Here is a 22,055-nt window from a genome sequence, read left to right as displayed (position 1 = left end):
TGGCAAGGCTCCCTTCCTGTCTCCTTCAAAACTGGGCAGGTCACCCCTCTGCTTAAAAAGCCCACTGCTGATGCGAAGGACCTCAACAACTTCCGCCCAATCACTAACCTTCCCTTCCTTGCGAAGATCACAGAAAGATGTGTAGCAAAACAACTCTCTCGTCATATCAAGGACAATGATCTTCTTGACAATTGCCAGTCTGGCTTCATCCAAAACTGCAGCACTGAAACAGCCCTACTGCAAGTGGTTGATGACGCATGAGGATACTCGATTCGGGGGGGGTCCTGTCTTCTAATTCTCCTTGACCTTTCCGCAGCCTTTGACACTGTCAATAACAACACCCTCCTCAATATCCTTCAACAGAGAATGGGCATGGAGGGCACTGTGCTTAAATGGTTTGCATCCTTCCTCTCTGACAGATCCCAAATGATCAAAATAGCGAACAGTCTTTCTTCTCCTGTGGCGGTAGGTCAGGGTGTTCCTCAAGGCTCTATACTTGCACCCACATTGTTCAATCTCTACTTAAAACCACTGGGAAACCTCCTAAGCAAATCCGGGATTCACTATCATCTCCATGCAGACGACACTCAACTCTACCTCAAGGTTGCCTCCACTCATGATCTCTCCTTCCTAAGCTCTACTCTGGACTCCATCCAAAACTGGATGTCAACTCATCAACTGATTCTGAATCCCTCCAAAACTGAATTCCTCCTCTTCTCCTCCTCACTCTCTCCCCCCCGGTCCAATCATGGATGGATCAGATGAATCTACTAAACAATAAACCCAGCATTGTCGACAGCGCAAAATCCCTTGGAGTCATTCTAGACAAAAAACTCAATCTAACTCCCCACATCAATTCTATTGCTAAATATGCTCGTTACCAACTGCGCCTTCTTTGGGGAATCCGACGCTTCTTCCCGGAGCAGAACCTCATCACCCTGGTGCAATCGCTTGTCCTCTTCAGACTTGACTACTGCAATTCTCTTCTTACTGGCCTCCCCAAATCTCACCTGTCCCCACTTAAGTCTGATTTCCATTCTGCAGCTCGCTTCATTTATGGGGCCAAAAGAAGCGATCACATCACACCGATGTTATCCACCCTCCGCTGGCTTCCCTTGGAGGCTAGAGCTATCTACAAGACTGCTTGTATCACCCACAAAGCCTTGCACTCCTCCTCTCCTCGCTACCTGGCGAATAAACTGAAACTCTCTGGAGGCTCTAGACCTTCACGCAATGCGGAGAATCTACTACTTGAACCTCCCACTTTCAAGAAGGAGAGAACAATGGCCCAATCCTTTTCAGGCAACGCAGTGAGAATCTGGAACTCCCTTCCGCCACAGCTCCGGACCACCGCCTCCTCCCAGGCCTTCAAAAGGGACCTCAAAGTTCTCCTCCTCCAGAGACACCTCCAAAAGTAATTCAAGTCCTCTTGTTATTTGGAGGAAGGCTTCCCACTACTGATAATTTCCACGACCATGGAAGTGCCTTCCCAGTATATTCCTGGGGTTGGAGTGTCTGCCTCTTTGGAGTATTTTCCATGTACTTGTGTTTTGTGCCCTTTTGTAACATGCACACACCACTTTGCCCTTGTAACACACGATTTGCGACCTCTCACATGTTTTTACCTTTGATACTGGCACAAGTGCCACCTCTGCCTACATAACACTTGTTCTTGTGCCGGAGTGTCTAGCACCTTTTGCAGTATTATACCCCAAATGATACTTTGTTTTCTCTTGTAACTGCACACTTGTCACTTTTTCCTCCTGTGCACTTTTTACTACCTCATGTATTTTTGGCTGCGCACAATTTTTACTACCTCATGTATTTTGTTTGCTCACAATTGCCACTATTACCTTTACTACCTCATGTATTTTTGGTTGCTCACAATTTTTACTACCTCATGTATTTTGTTTGCTCACAAATGTCACTATTACCTTATGTAACGTAACGTATGCTTTTGCAATCTGTTCTTTTGTAATGTTTCTCATTATGTTTCATTTCTGTTCCTTTTGTGAAGCGCTCTGACACCTTCGGGTAAAGTCCGCGCTATATAAAAATGCATAAATAAATAAAATAAATAAATAAAACAACTTGCCGCGCTGCGAGAAAGGGCAGGGTTGCGTCACATTTACCAATATATGGCACATTCCTGCTCTCTGCCAGTGCTGGTGCACAATCTGCTGCCTAGCGCCAACGCAGACATCCTTGTACTATGGTGCAAAGGTGAATGCGTTGCAGGCAGGATTGTTAAGAAGGGAGACACTCCTTCGCAAACAGAGTCCTCTGAGGTTTTTTTCCTCTTTCTAAGTGTGCTACAAAATGCAGCGCACTTAAAAATTGGAAACACAAGGAAAAAATAAAGATATTTCTCCTGAATGCGCCTCCCCTGACAAGGCATAGGATTTTGATGCATTCCCAGGCGTACTAGTATTGGTAAATTTGAGGATATGTCAAAATCCATAGGTGGATATTTGAGAATGCCGGCACTCGACCCATGGAGCAGCTTCGCAAGCAGAGCAATGCAGGCAGGGCACGAGTCCTAAAAAGCGAAGAGGGGGGACGCTGGCACCGGAAGTGACGTCACAACCGGAAGTGAAGTCCTGAAAGGTGCGCTCCGATCTCGTCCTAGAGAGGCCAAAGAGTGAAGTCCAGCTGTTTGAGAGGGGGCACGGCGTCTACCCGGTAAAAAAAGTGGGGGGACGCCGTCCACCCGCGTGGTAGCCCGACTCGAGCCCTGAATGCAGGGCAGGGATTTGCGCTGCCTTTCGTTACTCTATATTTACCAACCAATGTAGGACCACATAAGGTGGCCTTGCGCTGCTTGGTAAACCTGACTTCAGTATTGTGTTGCATCTGTGACACCCTGCGTGATGCGAGGGCAATACAATACAAACAATTGATTGATCTGTCCCCAAGTCTCATGTGCACAGAGAGATCCAGACAGACTTCTCTGCTAGATGCCGTGCATACTCGAACGCTACCTGCTGCGCCGGTTTAGTGCAGCACACCACACCACAGGCATTTGGATAAAGCAAAGATGATCCAGCCTGGCTGCACTAAAGCTACAAATGCGTCGAAAGAGGACCATTTTATTGCCCCCGTGTATTTGCGGTTGACCCCTGAGAAGCGCACATGCTTCTGAAGTGGTCGCTGGCCCTGTGTCCCTCCGCCGGAACTATTCCAGCAATGCGGGGATGCTGGAATGTCCTTGAAGTGCAGGAATAGCTTCACAAAAGGCCGGGGTGGCTCCGTCGAGCTTTCATGCTTTCCCATTAGGCTGAGGAGTAAAGCCGAGGTACGTCTGCATCAGATGGAATAAGAGCGATGGCAGAGAAACAATTGGCACACCCTGGGCACAGGGCAAGCACAGGGGATGCCTGCCTGGCTGCGCGCGGGAGAACAACCCTATTAATAGGGCAATGTCTTTTTTTTCTTTATACTGGCTTCCAAGTTAACCTTTTTATTTGTGTTACCTAGATCACGTTTGGGTTGAATTTGTCACTTTCGTCGCCAAGTCTATGCACAGCGAGTTTCTCCACATTGTGCCATGCAGCACTGGAACTGGCTGGGGTTTTTAGTTGTCACTCTCAACTACAACGTGACAATCGTGGGTAAGTCTCCATTTGCATTCCATTAAAATGTAGGTAAATGAAATTTGGCAAATGATTCTCCTGTATGTAGCGCCTAGCTTTTGTAATCATCTGTGGCCACTACAATTCATATTTACCTGAATAAGCAAGTACATTGGAGCAAATCATAATAATATTTGATGGTGTTGTCACCATAAATGTCAAAATTGTAACAAGGAAATACATCTTCGGGGAGAGGTTTTTGTATTTTTCGATGTTCATGCTTACTCCGAGGATGTGCGTGGTTCTTAACTTTTTTCAAACACTTTTAAATGTTTTTCAAACATTTTTTATTTGCGATTGCTATAATACAAGAAAGGATACCTTACACATTTTAATGAGGTTGACACTTTTATTATTAAGGTACGAGTGGTCAATAGAAAGAGCAGATCATGGGAGTTGTTGGTGTCTTATATCCTATTTGCTTGGCATTGGAGTACGCACTGAGAATCAAAGCAACCCAATGTTAATCAATATTTAATAATAGTGATTTGTCTTGGATCAGGCTCTGAGCACTAGGAAGTTAAAACCAACACACGGTTTTCCATCAGTGAGCCTGCAGAAACTATAGTGCAGGACACCACACGTAGCACAACTGAACCTACACCATTGAAGCCTGACTGAGATCAAAAGCTCACACTGTCTTTGGTCTCAATTCACAAAGCACTTTGGGCATGTAAGTGTAGCTTACATTCACAAGTACCCTTCTTCAGGAGTGTAATGCAAGCGTCGTTCAACTGCTATTTGCATGTGCGTGACCTAGGGTATATGTGTAGCTGGTAGTGTATGATGCGTGTGGCAGGAGGCTGTTACCAATTCGGGTATATGCAGTCTGGTTATATCACTATACACATTGCCATGCTACCGGTGTGGGCGAGGTATTTGCAGTTATTCTGTCCCACTCCTGTTGAAGATCCACAGCATCTTTTTTACAGGCCTCCGGTGTGGAGTTGCCTGGATATTTGGATGTAGTACTTTATGTATTGTGTGGCGTGGTACATAGTTTTGTTGGGGGTGGTGAGCTGTTGCGACTTGGTGAAGGGCAATTATATAGTACCTATGACCAGTGTTAGATGTATGTACAGTGCTATGGCTAGTGTGTTCTGTTGAAAACTGTATGTCCTATTATGGTTATAGAAGTTCTGGGCAGTGATTTTACTAACACATTATTTTTGTGTTTCTGGGTGTAGTTTCCAAGTGGTATGTATTATTGTCTGTACAGTGATATCCAACTCTATGGTTAGTCTCTACTGTTTGGTGAACGAGGATTGTTCGGTCTACCATGTCCTCATGGGTTATTAGGTCTGCTCTGTGGTTAGTGCTGTTGGGAGCATGCAACTATATATGAGAAACATCCTATATCCCACAGTCACAACAACGACCTGCCTTTATAATGTAGTCACTGCTCCGACTGCTACATTATCATGCGATCCTTTAATCCGCAAGTCATTACAGCGATTTGCTTTAAGGGCGTGTTGTTGGACTGGTATTGGATTTTTAAGGACAACAGCTTCCCCACTGTTGCATAGACTGGAGTTGGAATAGTAATTTATACTAATGCAAAGTCCAGCAACCCCTCAGACAAGTCACTGCAATGACTTGCGCGGTAAAGTAACGCGTGGTAACGCCGCAGTCGGGGTAGTGATTGCGTTGTAAATGCATGCAGGGTTCTGTCATAAAACTATATGGTATAGGTGTACTGTGCTGAATATGTGATGAATGCTCTGACTAATATTTTCTGTTGGAATCAAAATTTTAAAAAAAGGTGAACCCAACCATACTTTTTTACTTATGAGCAAATGTTCTCCCAGGAATGGGGTGTGTAAATCCTAGGGCAAGAATGCCTTGCAAGTTGTGGCTCACCCACAAATACACTTTTTGTTTGTCTGCGTTCCAAAACTTTTTTCTCCACTCAGTCCCACCCTGGAAGAGGTTAACGAAATTCTTTCCATTGTGGAAATCGGAAGAAAATATCCCCATTTTTTAAAATGTTTTAGAAGGGGATTTCAATGGAGGAAACGGCTTTTCCAGATGCAGAAAACACGTTTACCTGCAATAACACATGTACAAAACATTTGTGAATGTGCAATTCAGCCTGTCTCGTGTAAAATTACCCATGTGAAAATGCATTTGCTATACCGCAAAATGGGAATTCGCAAATGTTTTCCAGAAATACTCTTAATAAGCTTTTTTTGCTAGACAAGTCATTATCAAGTACTCCTGCATGTACTAATATCAGCGCTGTGACGTTGCAATTTTTTTACAGGCCAGCGCTTTACAAAATAAATAAATGAAACAAAAGGCCTTTAATTCTCATCATACCACCAGGATTTTAAAAGTTACCAACGAGTTAACAAACACCCTCTTTAGGTATTGTTTATATCTGATTGAAATCAGTTGATGGAAGCAGAGTGTTCCTTTAGGTCCGAAATGCCCTTGTCACCCTCTGGTATTCTTGTCTGCAGCACGGACCCAGTGTGTGAGTGCCAGTGATACCAGCGACCTGTGCTCTGGGGGGTCTTCACTGTCAACTAGAAACCAGCTCCAGTTGTCCGAATGACTGAGATCACGTGGTGCAAAAATTAAACAGGACATTGCCTTTTTGGCCTAGAAAGCGCCTAGGTCCAGAAACTGTGACCCTCATTTATGGGTTTCTGGCTTAGGGCACCTTCACGCCAAAGTGAAAGGGCATAAATGCAAGTGGGCATATTTACAATAACTGGCGCATCCCTGCAAATCAGCAGGGATGCGCCAGTTATTGTGCGCCACAGCTCCGCCATCGTGGATGCGCCGCATTTACAATGCGGCGCACCATGGGGCAAAAACAGTTCAGATGCTTCACGCATCTGTGCCGTAAAAGTGGCGCATTGTTGGAGTTGCGTCGCAAGTGCGATGCAGCTCCAGCAATGCTCTGGGGGCCATATCTAGTTAATGCTGTGTCAATCCTTACGCCTGCTTCAGGCAGGCACAGGGTTTTGACCCAGCATGGGCCTAAAAGTAACTGAGTGAAATCTTGTAGATTTCACTCAGGAACACCTACATGTGGCGCAGGGCTTTACAACATGACGCATTTCCCAGATGCGTCACGTTGTAAGTACCCCGCACCATGGCGCAGGATTTGCGCTGCCGCTGCGTCACAAAAGTGACGCAACAGCGGCATTAGGGGCTTGTAAATCTGCCCCCTGGTATTTATGCCATATGGTGCATTTCTGTCCTTTCTGTGTGCACTGGTGCCGTTTCAGCAGCCTAGTGCAATAAAGACACCCTTGCAGCATGGCTTGGATGGAAATTACATCCTAGAGTTTGTTGTGTGCGCAGCCCTAGTGGCTTTAAGGAGCCTGGTGATGCAGCAGCAATGCTGCTTCATCGAAACCATCATCGGGAGGAGTGAGCCACAGTGGTGTAATGAACGTTTAAGGCCCCTGCCTGCAATGTACATGGAGGGGCCCCTGCTCTGGATTTTATCTGGAGCGCTCAGACCTGAGTACTGTGCTGAGGGGTCCCCCTGCAGCCCGGCCCCATCCTCCCGCACCGCGGGGGATGCAAGGACCTTTGTTATGCCCCTGGTGAGCCAGCACTTTCTCAGAGAGCCTGAGGGTATTATCTTAAGGCACCGAGAAATATATTAAAAAATCGCATCACAAGTTAAGTTTCAAAGTACAGTATTCCAACCACATTTGTCGAAACTATAGGTTACGGGAATAGTTCTCACGATAACCTGACGAAACAATGACATATTTCGATATTCACAACAGTATTGCTCTTCTGGAGCACGAAGTACATTTAAGAACCCGCCTGAAGCGTTGAATTATGGTATTTAGGCCCAGATTTACTAACAATTTGAGTTGAGTTTGCACCACAAAAGTGAAACACACTCAGTTCAATTGTTGTGATGGTATTTACTTTCCAATACAAATCAGGATTTGAATTGCAAATTTGCCTATAGCAACACAAGGTAGTGTAATGTACTACATTGATTCAAGGGGGTGTCCATGGGTTGTACATAAGTGTTCCCATGCAACCATCCATGGGCTGTGATGCAAATGTCTGTTGGCTGGGGTATATGCCAAATACCTCCTCGAAGCAGATATAACATTGGAGCAAGTTTTACTACTATTCACATTTTTTCAACTTGGCATTTGTGCTGCAATGTAGAGCACACACACAAAGCACAAATCAGGAAAAGCATTAAAGCACAGTTTTTCTGGAAGGGTCCCTTTCCAGTACAAAACCTATGCACGTTAGAATGCATTCACCCTTTCAGTACGGTGCAAGGGAGCGTGTGTTGGCACATGGCAGCCTAAAGTGGGCCAGTGCAGGAAGCGAGGAAACAGTCATATTTTGCTAGATATGGTAGTTTTTCTCTCATCATTTGATGCAATGCGGTGCTGCAACTTTGGTTACCCATTTTAGCCCTACAGTGTATTCTGGTTATGTGGTGCAAAATAATCCTTATCCACATTGAACATAGTGGTAGCTTAAGTGTTCAAGTTTAGCCAGTACTTTGTAGCACAGTTGGGAAGGGTTCCCATGTGGTGTCAAGTAATGAGTAAGAGCACTGGAAGAATTATAGGACAGGAGAGATATGGACAGACTCTGGTACACTAAATCGGTTATGTACATTTTTCATGTTTAGTGACTAGTTCAAGTGTGGTGCCATGCAATGAGCAGTATTAGAAAAAGTTTTGCTACCCAGTCGGTCTTCAGCCAGACTTCCTTTCGTCTCTCCTGTCGTTTCTTCCCGCATCCTCCCTCTATTTTTGTCTCTCCTTCTCTCCTCTCTCAATGTATTGAGACTGAACTATTTTGTCGAATGCCCGATGGAGCTACCTGGTTTATCTATAGGGGAGATGGGCCGTGGACTCCCTCCTTGGTCGTCACCTACCCAGTCTGCCAGCAGACAGACTTCATTTCGTCTCTCCCTGTTGTCTCTTCCCCCATCCCCCCCTTTCTCTCCTTCCATGCCCCCTCCCCTCTACGCTCCATTTATTTTGCCCTCCATGTTTCTTTAATTGTTTTTCCCATTGAGACCGAGCTATTTGGCCAATGCCTGGTGGAGCTACCTGATAGCTATAGAGGAGATGGGTTTTGGGACTTCCCCTCGACCGTCACCTACCCAGCCGGACTTTGGGCAGCTTTTCCTTTCGTCTCTCTGCCGTATCTCCCTACTATCCCTTTACCCTTACCCCCTTCCCCTCTACACTTCTATGCTCTTGCATTTGTTTGTCTAGCATCTGATGTAAATTGGAACTGATGTAATCTTGTAATGTAATTTTTGTGGAACCTCATGTAAAGCTCTCTGATACCTCGGGGTCTAGCCAGCGCTATATAAAACTCTTGAATAAATAAATAAATAAATAACAGAGTTGTACCCTTCAGATGCATTAGTTTACTCAGAGTTGTCAGAGTTTCCATAATGCTGTTCAAGGTATCTGTAACTCGGGTTGATTGTGAGCCTGATGTATTGAAATATGTTGGTCTTAACTGACCTGAGTGCTTTGCACACGAGAAACTGTCTGCCAGCTGTTAGTAATGGGTTGTATCTCGGAACACATATCCATCAGCAGGCAACTATGGGCTGTGCCCAGGAGCAGGTATCCTGCAGCAGGCTTCTTTGGGAAGTACAAAGGAACAACTATTCCCAAGCAGACTGCATTTGTGGGATGAAGATGGACACATAGGTCTTTATTTATGAGAGCCCTGCGTCACTATTGCACCACGTAATGTGCTACATGTGTGATGCAGGGCTCTCAAGCCTATTTATGAAGCCTTGAAATGCCATCCTGCATGGCTTTGAGTGGCTTCATAAATCTTGAGTAAAGTAATACAGCGCAACTCTCTGCGTCGCCTTACTCCCCCCGCACGGGAAGCATTCCATGAGCGTTGTGGTGGGTTTTGCCATGGAACACACATGGATTTTGATGCTGCCCAAGATTTACAAAATCATGTAAACCTGGGGAAGCGCCAAATCCGTATGCCTCTTGTGGTGAGGCGTGACGAGGAGAGGAAAGAGGAAAACGCCTCTTAGGATTGTTTTTGTGCAGGAAGGTGTCCCTTCCTGCACAAATACAATCCTGCTTGCAACAGAGGCACCCTTGCACCATGGAACACGAGTGTCTACATTGGCGCTAGGCTACTGAAATTAGGACAGGAATGCACCATTTTGCATAAATATGTTGCATTCCTGCCCTTTCGCTTTGGTGCTGGGCAGCGCAGCAAGTTGCCTTGCTGCTCTGCCCTATGCCAAAATCCCATAAATGAGGGCCACTGGTTCTGACCCTAGGCGCTTTCCAGGCAGAAAAGGCAATTTCCTTAATCTGTCATCCTTTATCTGGATGCACCAGCTTGGATTCCCTGTGGTCCCAGGTTAAACAGGGGGACCCGGTCCAATTGGAACCCTCTGTGTCACAGATTGGGCAGGCTAGCCAAATGTGACTCCTAATACAGAGGCCGCTCAAGTGGAGACCCATTGCTTGGGAAGCCCCAGTTGGCCTAGCAGAGGACAAGAGAGAAAGCAGGAAGCTGCACAAAGTATTTATTATCAACCTAGGACTAATAGAACAAAATGTTACAGCACATCGAGTTATCAAATTAAATGTCTCTTAAGTAATATATTAATTAAATATATGAATATAATTTACAAATAATATTTTATAAAAAGCTATTTAAAAAATTACCACAGTCACAAACATTCCTTTTTTGAATTAATATTTAGTAAATTGTTAAAAGGTATATCTTTAAATAATTTAAATACATTTTTATTTTTTAATAAAAGGTTTAAACTTTACTTAAATGTTTTAATTATTTTTATAAGATGTTTATTAAAATATAAAGTAATAAATAATGTTATCACTAATATGTTATTCACAAATATAACCTTCAAATTATTATAACTCACTTCTATCGATCCACAATGTTTTCAAATTGATAGCCACACTACATTAACTATAACTCGCACCTTCTCCATACACTGCTTATACCGTTTTATATCACCTCACTTATACTATCTAAAATAATAGCAATTACAAGCATAGTTATGACATTGCAAATCAAATCTTTTGTGAGAACACAGTGCATGGTAGAGGGGTGAGTTATAGCTAATGGAGTGTGTCTACAGAGTTGAGTACACTGTGTATGGAGGTATGTGAGTTATATTAATTTGGAGTTGTTGCGTAAACTAAGTGAAAGTATACGTTTAAATGTTTCTGTACTTTAACTTATGTTTGTAGCTAAAGAATAAATAGAGTTATATTTATTTAAAGGTGGTGTGTAAATGATAAAGTTAGGGTATAACTGTAAATTAAGAATTTCTAATATTTGTGGATTTTAAGTTTGGTTTGTTCAGAAAGAATATAACAAACAACTGAGAATGAGCTTGTTTCTATCCTAATGTGCTGTCACAAATGCCTTTCACTCATGTATCAGACAAACCATTAGTTTTTATAAAAGAACCCTCACCACCAATCTAGTTGGATGCATATTTCAATATTGGGTTCCCACCCAAGATACCTAATGCAACTCAGGTGTGCTATGACTCCTGATTACAGCGGAGCTGGGTTTTTTGGGTGACGTGGTGAATTTGTGAATGACTTAAAACTGCTTCAAGGGAATACTTCCCATGGGAAATTTTAATTGTGGATCCATTGGGTAGGGTTAAAAAAACAGTGATGGTGGATGTGAAGTGAGAAAATAATGAAATCTCACATCCTTGTGTTAGATAAACATGTTTCAGCCAGTTATGAATGCGTATGAGTCACAATAGCTTTCTTCAGTACCAAACTGCCAGGGAAACCATTGTCAATAGATGCATACACAATAAGGCATGCATGTATAGTGTGGAGTCATACGATTTTCCCTAATCTTTTTATTGAATCTAGAGTGAATATAATGAGAAAGACATTATGCATACAATAATGGTAGCTCATATAATTAATGAAATCTGTGCAGAGCCAGCACTGCGCGTGTGTACCACGGTACGTGCTCCTCATGCGTGAACATTGTTTTTTCCATCATTTCAGCATGCTTGTGGTGAATAAGCAATTCTATCCTACCGCATGATGCATACCATGTCACATGATTATTCTTTTCTTTTATTAGCTAAATTAATGTTCAATATTACATTCATACAAGTGTGATCATCCTGCTTGAGCATGGTTCTCCCCCACATGTATGCAAACATATGGCCAATAAAAATTTTTTACTTCTACATTTAGGCAAACAGTGCCTTTGATATCTACAAATTGTGACAAGATTATATGGTGCTAATATTGGGGAAGAAAACATGCAATAGAAACACAAGTGCATCTCGTAATAAGACTTGGTGCGAAACAATCAAGGTAAATAAACAAAGAGACACAAAAGTGTCTAGCAAGTGTATCACCGTCTTCAATCGCACCAAATTAGGGTGACATGGATCTTGAGAGTGGGCGGTGCCTGTAGTCACACGCTGTGGAGAAAATATTTTGCTGTCATGTAATGCCCTCGTCTTTGACTGGCTCCTGAAATCAAAGGGAAAAGTCAGGCTAATCTTGTGAGTGCGGCCTCCTCCCTCTCAAAATCTTACTTCATTAAGGCAGGCCACCCATAATAGTACCTTTTACCAACCTTCTCAGCATCTGAATGTTACTGATCCCATGCCCGGCAAGGTCTAAGTAGCCATGCTGGCATCTCAGAGATATGCGTATCCATGTGTGGGTGTGTTCCTACGTCACATGTCCGATGCAGGTTGAAGTGGGTCGCCAAGCCCTTCCCAAATGTTATACACGCCCCATGGAAAATTAACCCTTAAAAAAAAAACAGGTAATAGAACAGACAGGGCAAAATATGACTTGTTCTGGTAAGAACTAATCAGTTTGCTATATCTTAATAAAATGTTACTTTTGGCCAGTTTAACACCCTCCATCACAGAGGGGTAAAGTCATTGTTTGATGAATAGTTTAAAGATCAGTGGTATAGGCCCATGCTTTTAAGCTTACAGAGATAATTTGGAGGTGGTAGACATGCACCATAATATGGCATAAAAAAACAATTATATAGGCATTTAACGTGATGGGTGATCATGAAAAACTATATCCTGTATAACCGGCCAGAGTGGCTCATAGTCACATGTTAGTTGAGGACTACTATGTTCTACAAGGTGTGAAGTTATATAGGACTAGAGGTTCTGCAAGTTGTCATGCCCTTATTCCAGGTGTTCAATGATCACCCACCGCATGTTGTTCAGTGTGTGTCCTTCATTTAGGAAGTGATCTGTCATCCTCCTTCCATTACATTTGCATCTGATGTTGCTGCGATGCTCTCAGATCCGCATTTTGATTTTTCTGTTGTCATTCCCATATAGCGAGGCTGACAAGGGGATGTAATCATATATATCACATTAGTTGAGTTGCTGTTTGTGTGTGTTTTTTTATTATCCACACCTTTCCATGTTTGAGATTGAGCGTTTTGTGGTAGCGGTAAGGTGGCACACTCTACAGTTACTGCAGGCATAATGACCCACTACCTCTGGTAGGCCCCAGTTGTTCAGCACAGTGTTCCTAGATTCAGTTTGTCTTTTGGGGCATGTGGATACCAGGCTATCCTCTAAACTTCTAGCTCTCTTGAAGGAGAAAAGAGGTTTGACCCAGTTGAACTTCCCTGTTTTCAAAATGAGCCAATGCTTTTTGCTTACTTTCGTCACTTGTTTTGAAATAGTATTAAACTGTTGACTGCGGCGCAAATTCTGCCGCATGCGGTTGAAATAATGGGTGGGCTTGGTTCGGACAGCCCCCGGCCGTCCTCTGCACACACGCACCGTAACGCCGGACGGCCTGGGCTGTCCGATGCACCGAAAGGGTTAAAGCTAGTGGGACATGTCAAGGGTGTGATGATGATGTTTGTCAGATCCTGGTCTTCTAAAATGGCTTCTCTGTTCTGATTGCATACCCGTTACTGGGTTGCCTTTCTGATCTTTTCAGGGTAGTACCGCTCACATGATCTTTCCTTAAAACAGTTTGCTTGTCTGTTGAATAAGTGTGAGCGGGAAATCCGTTACGCTCGCGGATTTTGCAGATTTTTGGGAAATCCGCAATCCGCAAATTTTGCGGATTTCCCGCAAAATCCGCAAGAAAAAATCTGCAAACGTAACGGGTTCAAAAGTTGAACCCCCACTCATGCAACTATTTTACAATGGCGCCAGCAAGCTGCCAGCGCCGTTGTAAAATAGTTACAAAGTTAGCTTGCACAGGAACCACTAGATAAAACGATGCAGGTGCTGCTTTATTTTATCTAAGTGCTTCCTGTGCAAGCTAACTTTGTAACTATTTTACAACGGCGCTGGCAGCTTGCTGGCGCCATTGTAAAATAGTTACAACACACAGCTCACTCAAGGGACCCCTGCGCCCTTCGGGACGATTGCATAGTAACACACACATGGACGCTCGAACTAGTTGATGCTCAAATTCAGTCACTCATTCATTAGCCCAAAAACAATTGTGAGCGTCGTCGAGGCTGGACAGGTGTGCCTTCTTCCCAAATCTACTGTGGAAAATCAGCTGTGATGCTGGATAGGCTTTGCATCCTTGACTTTCACGAGCGCAATACCCGTGCTGTTCCTGTGACCAGGAGCTTCTTTCTCTTCATCTGCTGAACTGATCTTTCTCTGACCTTTTATTCACACAAGACGAGGCACATACCCTACTGGGCACATTGTGTTCTCACGGGTTTCTGCAAGTTCGCACGCGTTTTGTACAATTTCGCAATTTGCGAAATTGTACAAAACCCTCGCGAACTTGCAGAAACCCGTGCGAATATAAAAAAAAATCCGCAAATTTGCGGGAATTCGCGGATTTTGCGGATTGCGAGTTCGCAAATCCACAAAATTCGCGAACGCGAGATTCGCAAAATTCGTCCATACCTACTGTTGAAATCCAAAGTTTTCCTTAACCTTAAAAATCACCCAAAGGGTACATTCTCCTTAAGTGCTGGTGGGTGGAAACTGTCAAATTTTAGTAATATGCTCTTTTCCATGGGTTTTTGACAAGTCCTGGCCTGTAGTGTGCCCTCTTCTGCAAATATCGTAACATCCAAGAGTGTAATGGATGTGGAGTCCACCGTATGTGTGAACTACAAGTTCCTATCAAAGTCATTGATCCATTACAGGAAAGGTGGAAACAACTGTATCTTTCCATTCCAGATGATAAGAATGTCATCTATATGAGCACACTTGTATAAATGTAACAATAAATATTCTTTTAGCTAATAAGTGAAAGGAATAATCATCTGGAATGGTATAGGTCATGTGGTAGGATAGGATTGCTTGTTTGCCGCAAGCATGCTGAAACAATGGAAAAAACAATGTTCACGCATGAATAGTGCAAGCAGTGTTAAAATTCTAATTTTTAAAATAACTAGTTATATATTGTGCTGCAGTATGCTGCATGTTAGACCTTAGGTTGGCCTTCCTCCACACATTTTGCCTGCTTCCCTCCTGTTTTTGCTGTATCTTTTTGTTGGCCTTAGGACTCTGAGCACTGTACCATGGCTGACCAGTGCTAAAGTGCATGTGCTTTTTCCCCGTAAAACATGGTAGCATTAGTGTATACACAACTGGAATATTTAGTATACTTATAAGTCCTTTGTAAAGGATAAACTATATAACCAAGGCCTGTAACCTAAATGCTACTAGTAGGTCTGCAGCACTGATTGTGCCACCCACACAAGTAGCCTTTCAAACAGGTCTCAGACCTGCCACTCCATGGTCTGTGTGAACAGTTTACTGCCTCTTCGACTTGGCCTTTAAAACTCTTGGCCAAGCCTTAATCTCCTCTTTTATTTCACCCAAGTCACCCTTGAGGTAGGCCCTAGTTAGACCATAGGGCAGGGTGCTGTGTAAGTGAAAGGTAGGGTATGTACTTTTAAGTTTTGCATGTCCTGGTAGTGACAAATACCCACGTTCACTTTTCACTACTGTGAGGCCCACCCCTCTCATAGATTGACATTGGGAATTTCTTAATACATTTTAAGCTATAATTCCTGATTAGAAAGGAGTATCTGTCCATTAGTTCATATCATTGGAATGGTAATGATAAATCCTCTTTACTGGTAAAGTTGGATTTACCATTATTATTTTAGAAACACCACTTTTAAAAGTGCACATTTCTCTGTTCTTACTGCTCTGTGTGCCTGTGGCTTGTCTCCAATGCACATCTGGGGTAGGTGCATTCCCTCTAGATAGCCACAAACACAGGAAGGTCAAGTGTGTCGAAGTAGTCATCTGCATTCTCATGGCTCCTCCTGGGAGGGAGGGGCTGATGCTCACATCTGAATGGGCAGTGGCCTGATCACACACAAAGGGCTGATTATTCCCCTGGAGCCATAGCTGAGGTAGAAAGGATGCTTGGGCACTTCAAAGACCATTCTTTGAAGTCACTCCCACTTCAAAGGCACATTTGAGTATAAGCAGTTGGTCTCTGACTCCACCAAATGAGACTCTTCTGGACCTACAACTGCGCTCCATCAGAAGAACTGCTGTGCTGCATCCAGGATTGACACTCTGCTGGACTGTGACCTGGAAGGCCTGCTTTTCTTTTATGCTGCTATGCTATTTACTGCTCTCTGACTCTGCTGAGAAGAGCTGGACTCTGCCTTGTACTGAAGTGAACTACAAGGGCTTGTCGACGTGCCTCCTGTTGCTTGAGACTCAGGGATATCAAAGTCTCTACCCCTGCTCCTGTGTCCGGTTCACTGGAAGTGAGCTCAGATACTTGCATCATGGAAATCAACACATCTCCAACCTGCATGTAGCGGAATCGGCATATCCACCCAGTTGCTGGTGTAGAATCGCTGCATCGCTCTCGGAAACAACGCATCGCCTTGAGAGCCCGACTCATCGGAACCGCGCATCGCCTCGCGCATCTCCTCCGTGGCAGTGTGGAGAGATTGATGCATCCTTCGACTTCGTTGATAACACCGACGTATTGCACTTCGGAACCAACGCATCTCAGCGCTTCAGCTACGGAACCGATTCATTGCCACCACTGAGAGACCAACATCGAAGCATCAATCGGTGCATCACTCGACAGCGCCCCACATCTCACTGTTGCAACCAGGATGAGGTACTTTGTTCATCGAAACCTGCTTGGGTCCTGTAGCCGGCCTGCACTCCATTGCGGTCGGCCCAAATTATAGACTCTGCCCCAGTCCAATGTGACAAAATAACTCCATTGGCGCTTAATGCTTCTAAGTGCTAGAACTCTTCTTAATCTTTAAAAATTCATATCTATACTTCTACTCATCGGATATTTGTCTTTTTGGTCTTGATTAATTTATAAAAATTAATGTCCATGTTTCTAAACCTGTGTAGAGAATTATTGTGGTGTTTTTATTGTGTTACTGTGTGTGTTACACAAACACTTTCCACATTGTCTCTTTAGATAAGCCTGACTACTCTGTGTAAAGCTCCCAGAGGGTGATTACAGGTTATCATTTAGTGTGTATCTATCTTAACCCTGACTAGAGTAGTGGTACCTACTTGGACAAGGTGTATACCTCTGCAATTTCTAACACTCTGGTAAGTGCATGGTATACTGTGATACATGCGCATGATAAGGCAGTATGTGATTGGCTAATGGCTAAATTTACCAAACATAAAAGGCAGCCATGTCTTTTTTAGCACATTTTGTCTGGGTTTTGCTGCGTTCTGCGTAAGAGTCTTGTATCTAGGTAAGTAGTAGGCTTTATTTTTGTTCCCTACCCATTACCACTTTATTAAAGTGTCAATATGTACAGAAACTTATTAGCATTTTTCTATATATTTTGACAGCAGTTTAGGAAGAACTGAGCATTTTAAAAAATAATTAAGAAGCGCAGTAATTTGTGGTACTTTGTAGATATTTCAGTGAAGATTTAAATATGCTCAAAGGGAAAATATACTGTAGAATATAGTATAGTATACTATATTTGTATAATACAGGGTACTACATTGTATTTAAAAAGTTTTAACATTTTTATTTTTCATTGTATTTTTGTACAGCAGTATTACTGAGGCAGCACTGCAGTACTCTGTACATTAAAAAAAAAATATAGAAACCTATACACACTTTTCTCTGCCTTTTACTATTTTCATAATGTGGTAATAGGTAAGGGGAAAAAATCACACCTAATTTTAACCTACATCTAGGGGCAAAACGCAGAACACAGGCAAAGTGTACCTAAAAACAACATGGCTGCCTATAACTTTTGATAAGACTGCCTTTAAAATATGGATTAATACGTGCGTGTTTAAAGGCCAAAAACCAGCCTTCTGTTTATTAACACAGTAGCGCATCTCCAAATACATAAAAATCCTAATGTGGAAGACAAACTGAGGGTAAATAAGAAAAGGACGCGTCAACTACAACTCTACTGCGGATGAACAGATTGAGCCCGAAGTAAATCCTTTCTAGCGTTCCAAAACCTTGAAATATTGGATTATTTCACATAGGTATTTTTCTTAATATTTAACATGCTTGGGTTGATTTAATGAATTGGAAAAAGTTAAAAGGAAAAAAAACTGATATGATAGTGGTGGTTGCAATGATTTTATTGGTTACGGTGATGATAATGGTCATTGTAATGGTGATGGTAGTGGTGGTAGTAGTGGTGATAGTGGGAAATGGTGATGGCAACAGTGATAGTATGGTAATCGTTGTGGTGATGGTAATGGCGGTGGTGGTATGGGTGGTGGCAATGACAGTATTAGTAATAGTAATGGTGGTAGTAGTGAGTCACTACATAGTCAAAACCTCAGAGGGTCATGTGTTGGTACTGTATCACGTTTTGATAAATGTTGCTAAGCAGAATGGCTGCTGGGACACTCTTCATAGCAAATTAGCAGCTTAATAGGTGCATCCGATGGGATGCCTGGTTCTCAGCATTGAAAAGAAATTAATAGCTGTGCAAGCATGTCACAGGAGCGTGAGGGTTAAGGTGGGATGAACAGAATGCAAGATTGCTGTGAGCCACAGTGAAGTATTGAACAGGAGGGAATTACATAGAAGAAGTCCGGATCGCCACAGCAACAAGGATAATAGTTTAGACCAGGGCTGGGATCTTGAGAGATTTAAGGACAGTCATATTGGTCGGTTTGACCAAATAAAAAAAAAAAAAAACTGGAGCATTCCAGATAGAAGTAGTCCTACAATTTGCATCAACTAAGGGGCACACAATGACTTCTTTGATAGCGCTCACAAACATAGAAAACACAAGAATCAGACACTAAGGGAAATTGAATGCAACTTTTTCACACAATATCTTCAGTGTTAACTAAATTGTTTTCTAATAAGGGCTGCAAACTAATTCTGCACGGGAACACATAAAAACGAATCTCCCATGTTCAGTCAATCCTATCTATCAATCGAGGTATGTGCTAAATTTACAACCGTTTGACTGGACAGACAGTGAATAAACAGGACTGCCTCAGCAAATCTGAAACGCCTCATCCCTCTACATTTTGGGTGTATGGTAACAGAAAAAAACAGTTCATTTGTCCATCTTAAGGTCAGGCTCATACTTCAGTTTGAGACAAAAACACTTCTGCACTGAATAACTAACCTAAAAGTGTTGCTTTGTGTTGACAATAAATGTATGAGACAAAGGTAATGTGTGATCTCTGACTCTAATTTCAAATATGATTTCGTTCTTCATGTATTGGTGTGAAACGATTCCTAGATGGCAGATGATACATCAAGCAGCCAAAAGCACTAGGTGAGAAGTGTATAAGCCAGTGAGTTGAGCCAGGATATGTAATCAAACCAGTGGCTCAAGCGTGCTGATCCAAAGAGCCATTGGAAGAAGAGAGCTGACCAATGCATACTCTGGACATTGAAAGGGTCCTTCAGACAGCTGTGCTGTTAAAGCAAACCTAAAATGTGGAAGGCTCCCAAGGTTCCCTATTGTCAGATAATGTCAAATAGTACAAATATAATTATCGTAGAACATGATGTAAACTCATTTTCTCCCCTGTAGACATCAAGATAAATGGATTCATTTCAATTAAAGGAAAGGCATACGTTCAATGCTCCGTGAAGGCAAAATGGAAAATGGGAGGAGGCACCCAAAACAGATAAGAGACAAACACAATAGCGTTTTTGTATTAATGTGGATTCATCAGATTAATGGATTTGTAGCAGAGTACAAGTTAGGTTGTGATCTAAATATATTCATCAGTAAGTCTTGCACAAATATAGTTCAACATTCTCTCCACATCCCTTCTACCTTTCTGTTCACTGGTATGGATAAATCAAGCCCCCACCATCATGACCAGTAATCCGGTGGGTTTCGCTGAGTAACTTGAATGGAATGAAAAGAAGGGATAAACACAAGACACATGCTAGACACAAGAGTTGTTACAAGACTAGACAGCAGAAGAAGGGCTAACCAACGCCCTGTTGCAAGACTTCTGATTCCTCTCAGTACTGAGCTGGCTTCTTCCTAATGAACCAGAAAAGCAGCTGATCTGATGTTTTCCAGACTGACTTTGCAATGGTTTGTGGCTACGCCGAGGGGTGGCTCCTTCTCAGAACCGGAGGAGCGGCGCCCGCCTGCTACGAGCGAAGCAGGCAAACACAAATAAATAAAATGGTAGGTCGATGCCATTTTATTTATTTCCCACCGCACCGGCTCGCGCAGTATAGAGCGCGAGTTTGGGGCTGAATCCTGTAAATGCAGGATTACAGCATTAGTCTACAGTGCGCATGATGGATTGGCCGGCCATCTTGTGACAGCCAGCCAGACATGCGCACTATGGACCCAGCGATCCAAAGGCTGTGTAACAGCCTGGCGATTGCTGGCACAGGCCCGTTGGGTGAGCCTGCTCCCACCAATCCTGGATCTGCTTTCACAGCATGAAAGCAGCTCCAGGATTGGTTGGAGTTGCATTCTACAAGCAGGAAAGAAGTACTTCCTTTTCCTGCTCATGGACAGTGCTGCACCAGTGGAGCTCCCGATTTAATGGTGAGTTGCGCGCTACAAAATTTTATTTTTAAGCTAACTGCCACTGACTACGTTGCACCACTCAGCTCCTTACCATGAGCCGCCAACTTTCCAGGAACCAAATTAAGCACCTACCTAGCTCATGTCTGTCCTACTGTTTCGTAGATTGGTCCTTCTGTGCCTTCTGTTGCTGTGATATTTCTCAGAGATCCTGACACCTATGCGCCCAGCTATAGAAGGGAAGCACTGCATTCGTTATAGAAGAGAATGACAGGGCAGTGTACATGGAGAGCATGCAGATGAGATATTGCATCTGGAAGTTTGTCAGCCCTAGAATGCTGATACATTCCTGACAAAATATGTCATAGTTCACTAAATTGCTATGAAATTAAGCAATTAAAAAATCCCCAGCTATCAATGGGGCACATGCATCAAAGGAAAAACCGGTCACAAACGGGCAGATTCTCAGGGGCACATGCATCAAAGGAAAAACCGGTCGCATCGGGCAGATTCTCAGAATCTGCCCCTTTGCGACCGGATTTTTGTATTTGGGATGCATCCTCCCAAATGCATAAATCGCAAATTGCGATTGCATTTAAGGAATCACAAATTGCGATGCCTTGAATGCAATGCAAGTTGCCTTTTAAAACAGAGATTTCGATATTAGGGTCCGCTAATTACCAGAAAATTATACCTAATGGTAATTAGCGAAAACTTTTTAAAATGCACCTAAGTGCATTTCTCAAAGTTCCAGGTTACACACACACATGCCCTTGGGGCATGTGTGTGCACAACATGTGCGCACATACTATTTTAGGGGTGCAACAGGGCATCCTTTTGGCACCCTGGCACCCTTGAAATTGCATGCACAATTTGCAAGTATCTATTGGGTACTTGCAAATTGCGCATGCAATTCCCATTCATTCCTACGGACCTGTAGGCCCATAGGAATAAATGGGCTCTACGTACCTTTTTATAACGGACTACAGACACCAGAAGGCAATGCGCCATCAATGGGCGGGACAATCATCCTTAATAAGCCACATGTCTGCTGCTTCTCCCCACTGCCAAACCCGTGATCAAGGGCGCGAGAGCGCCAGAAACATGTTGGGACTTCATGGCGATGAACCAGTGGCGTTCACTACTTTGCATAACTGTACTGCCTGGCGGATTTAAAACAAATTGTAATCAACATAAGAGTGTCAGACAAAATCAAACAGCAAATAAAGGATGAAAACACAAAACCAGTTTGCGAAAATAGACAAGGTAGAAAATTATACCGGCTAAGAGTTCTGAAATTCAGAAAACAGGTAGAGTGCACGTGCTTAGTGTGGAAAAAGGACCCTCAGGCACCAACTGTAAAAGTCGGTAGCCAGTTGTCTTCATTGGGTCCCCAAGAGTGAAAAAAGAAACTCAAATGGTGATTGGAAAAGTGATATAAAAAGAGTGTGGGCTACTCATCAAATAATAATTTTA

General features: G+C 43.1%; 1 protein-coding gene across 1 annotated transcript in view; it reads left to right on the top strand.

Moving 5' to 3' along the window:
* Window positions 1-3,365: 3,365 nt before the first annotated feature.
* Window positions 3,366-22,055, top strand: part of GJD4 (gap junction protein delta 4) — an 82,915-nt gene continuing 64,225 nt past the window's right edge. The window contains exon 1 of the mRNA XM_086939962.1: window positions 3,366-3,611. Within this exon, the coding sequence (XP_086796088.1) occupies window positions 3,548-3,611 (64 nt within the window). The 5' untranslated portion in view covers window positions 3,366-3,547. The remainder of the gene's footprint in view (window positions 3,612-22,055) is intronic.

Source organism: Lissotriton vulgaris, chromosome 10 (assembly GCF_964263255.1).
Source record: "Lissotriton vulgaris chromosome 10, aLisVul1.2, whole genome shotgun sequence".
NCBI lineage: Eukaryota > Metazoa > Chordata > Amphibia > Caudata > Salamandridae > Lissotriton > Lissotriton vulgaris.
The sequence above is the reverse complement of the archived record's forward strand: the minus strand, read 5'-3'. Positions and strand labels throughout refer to the sequence as shown.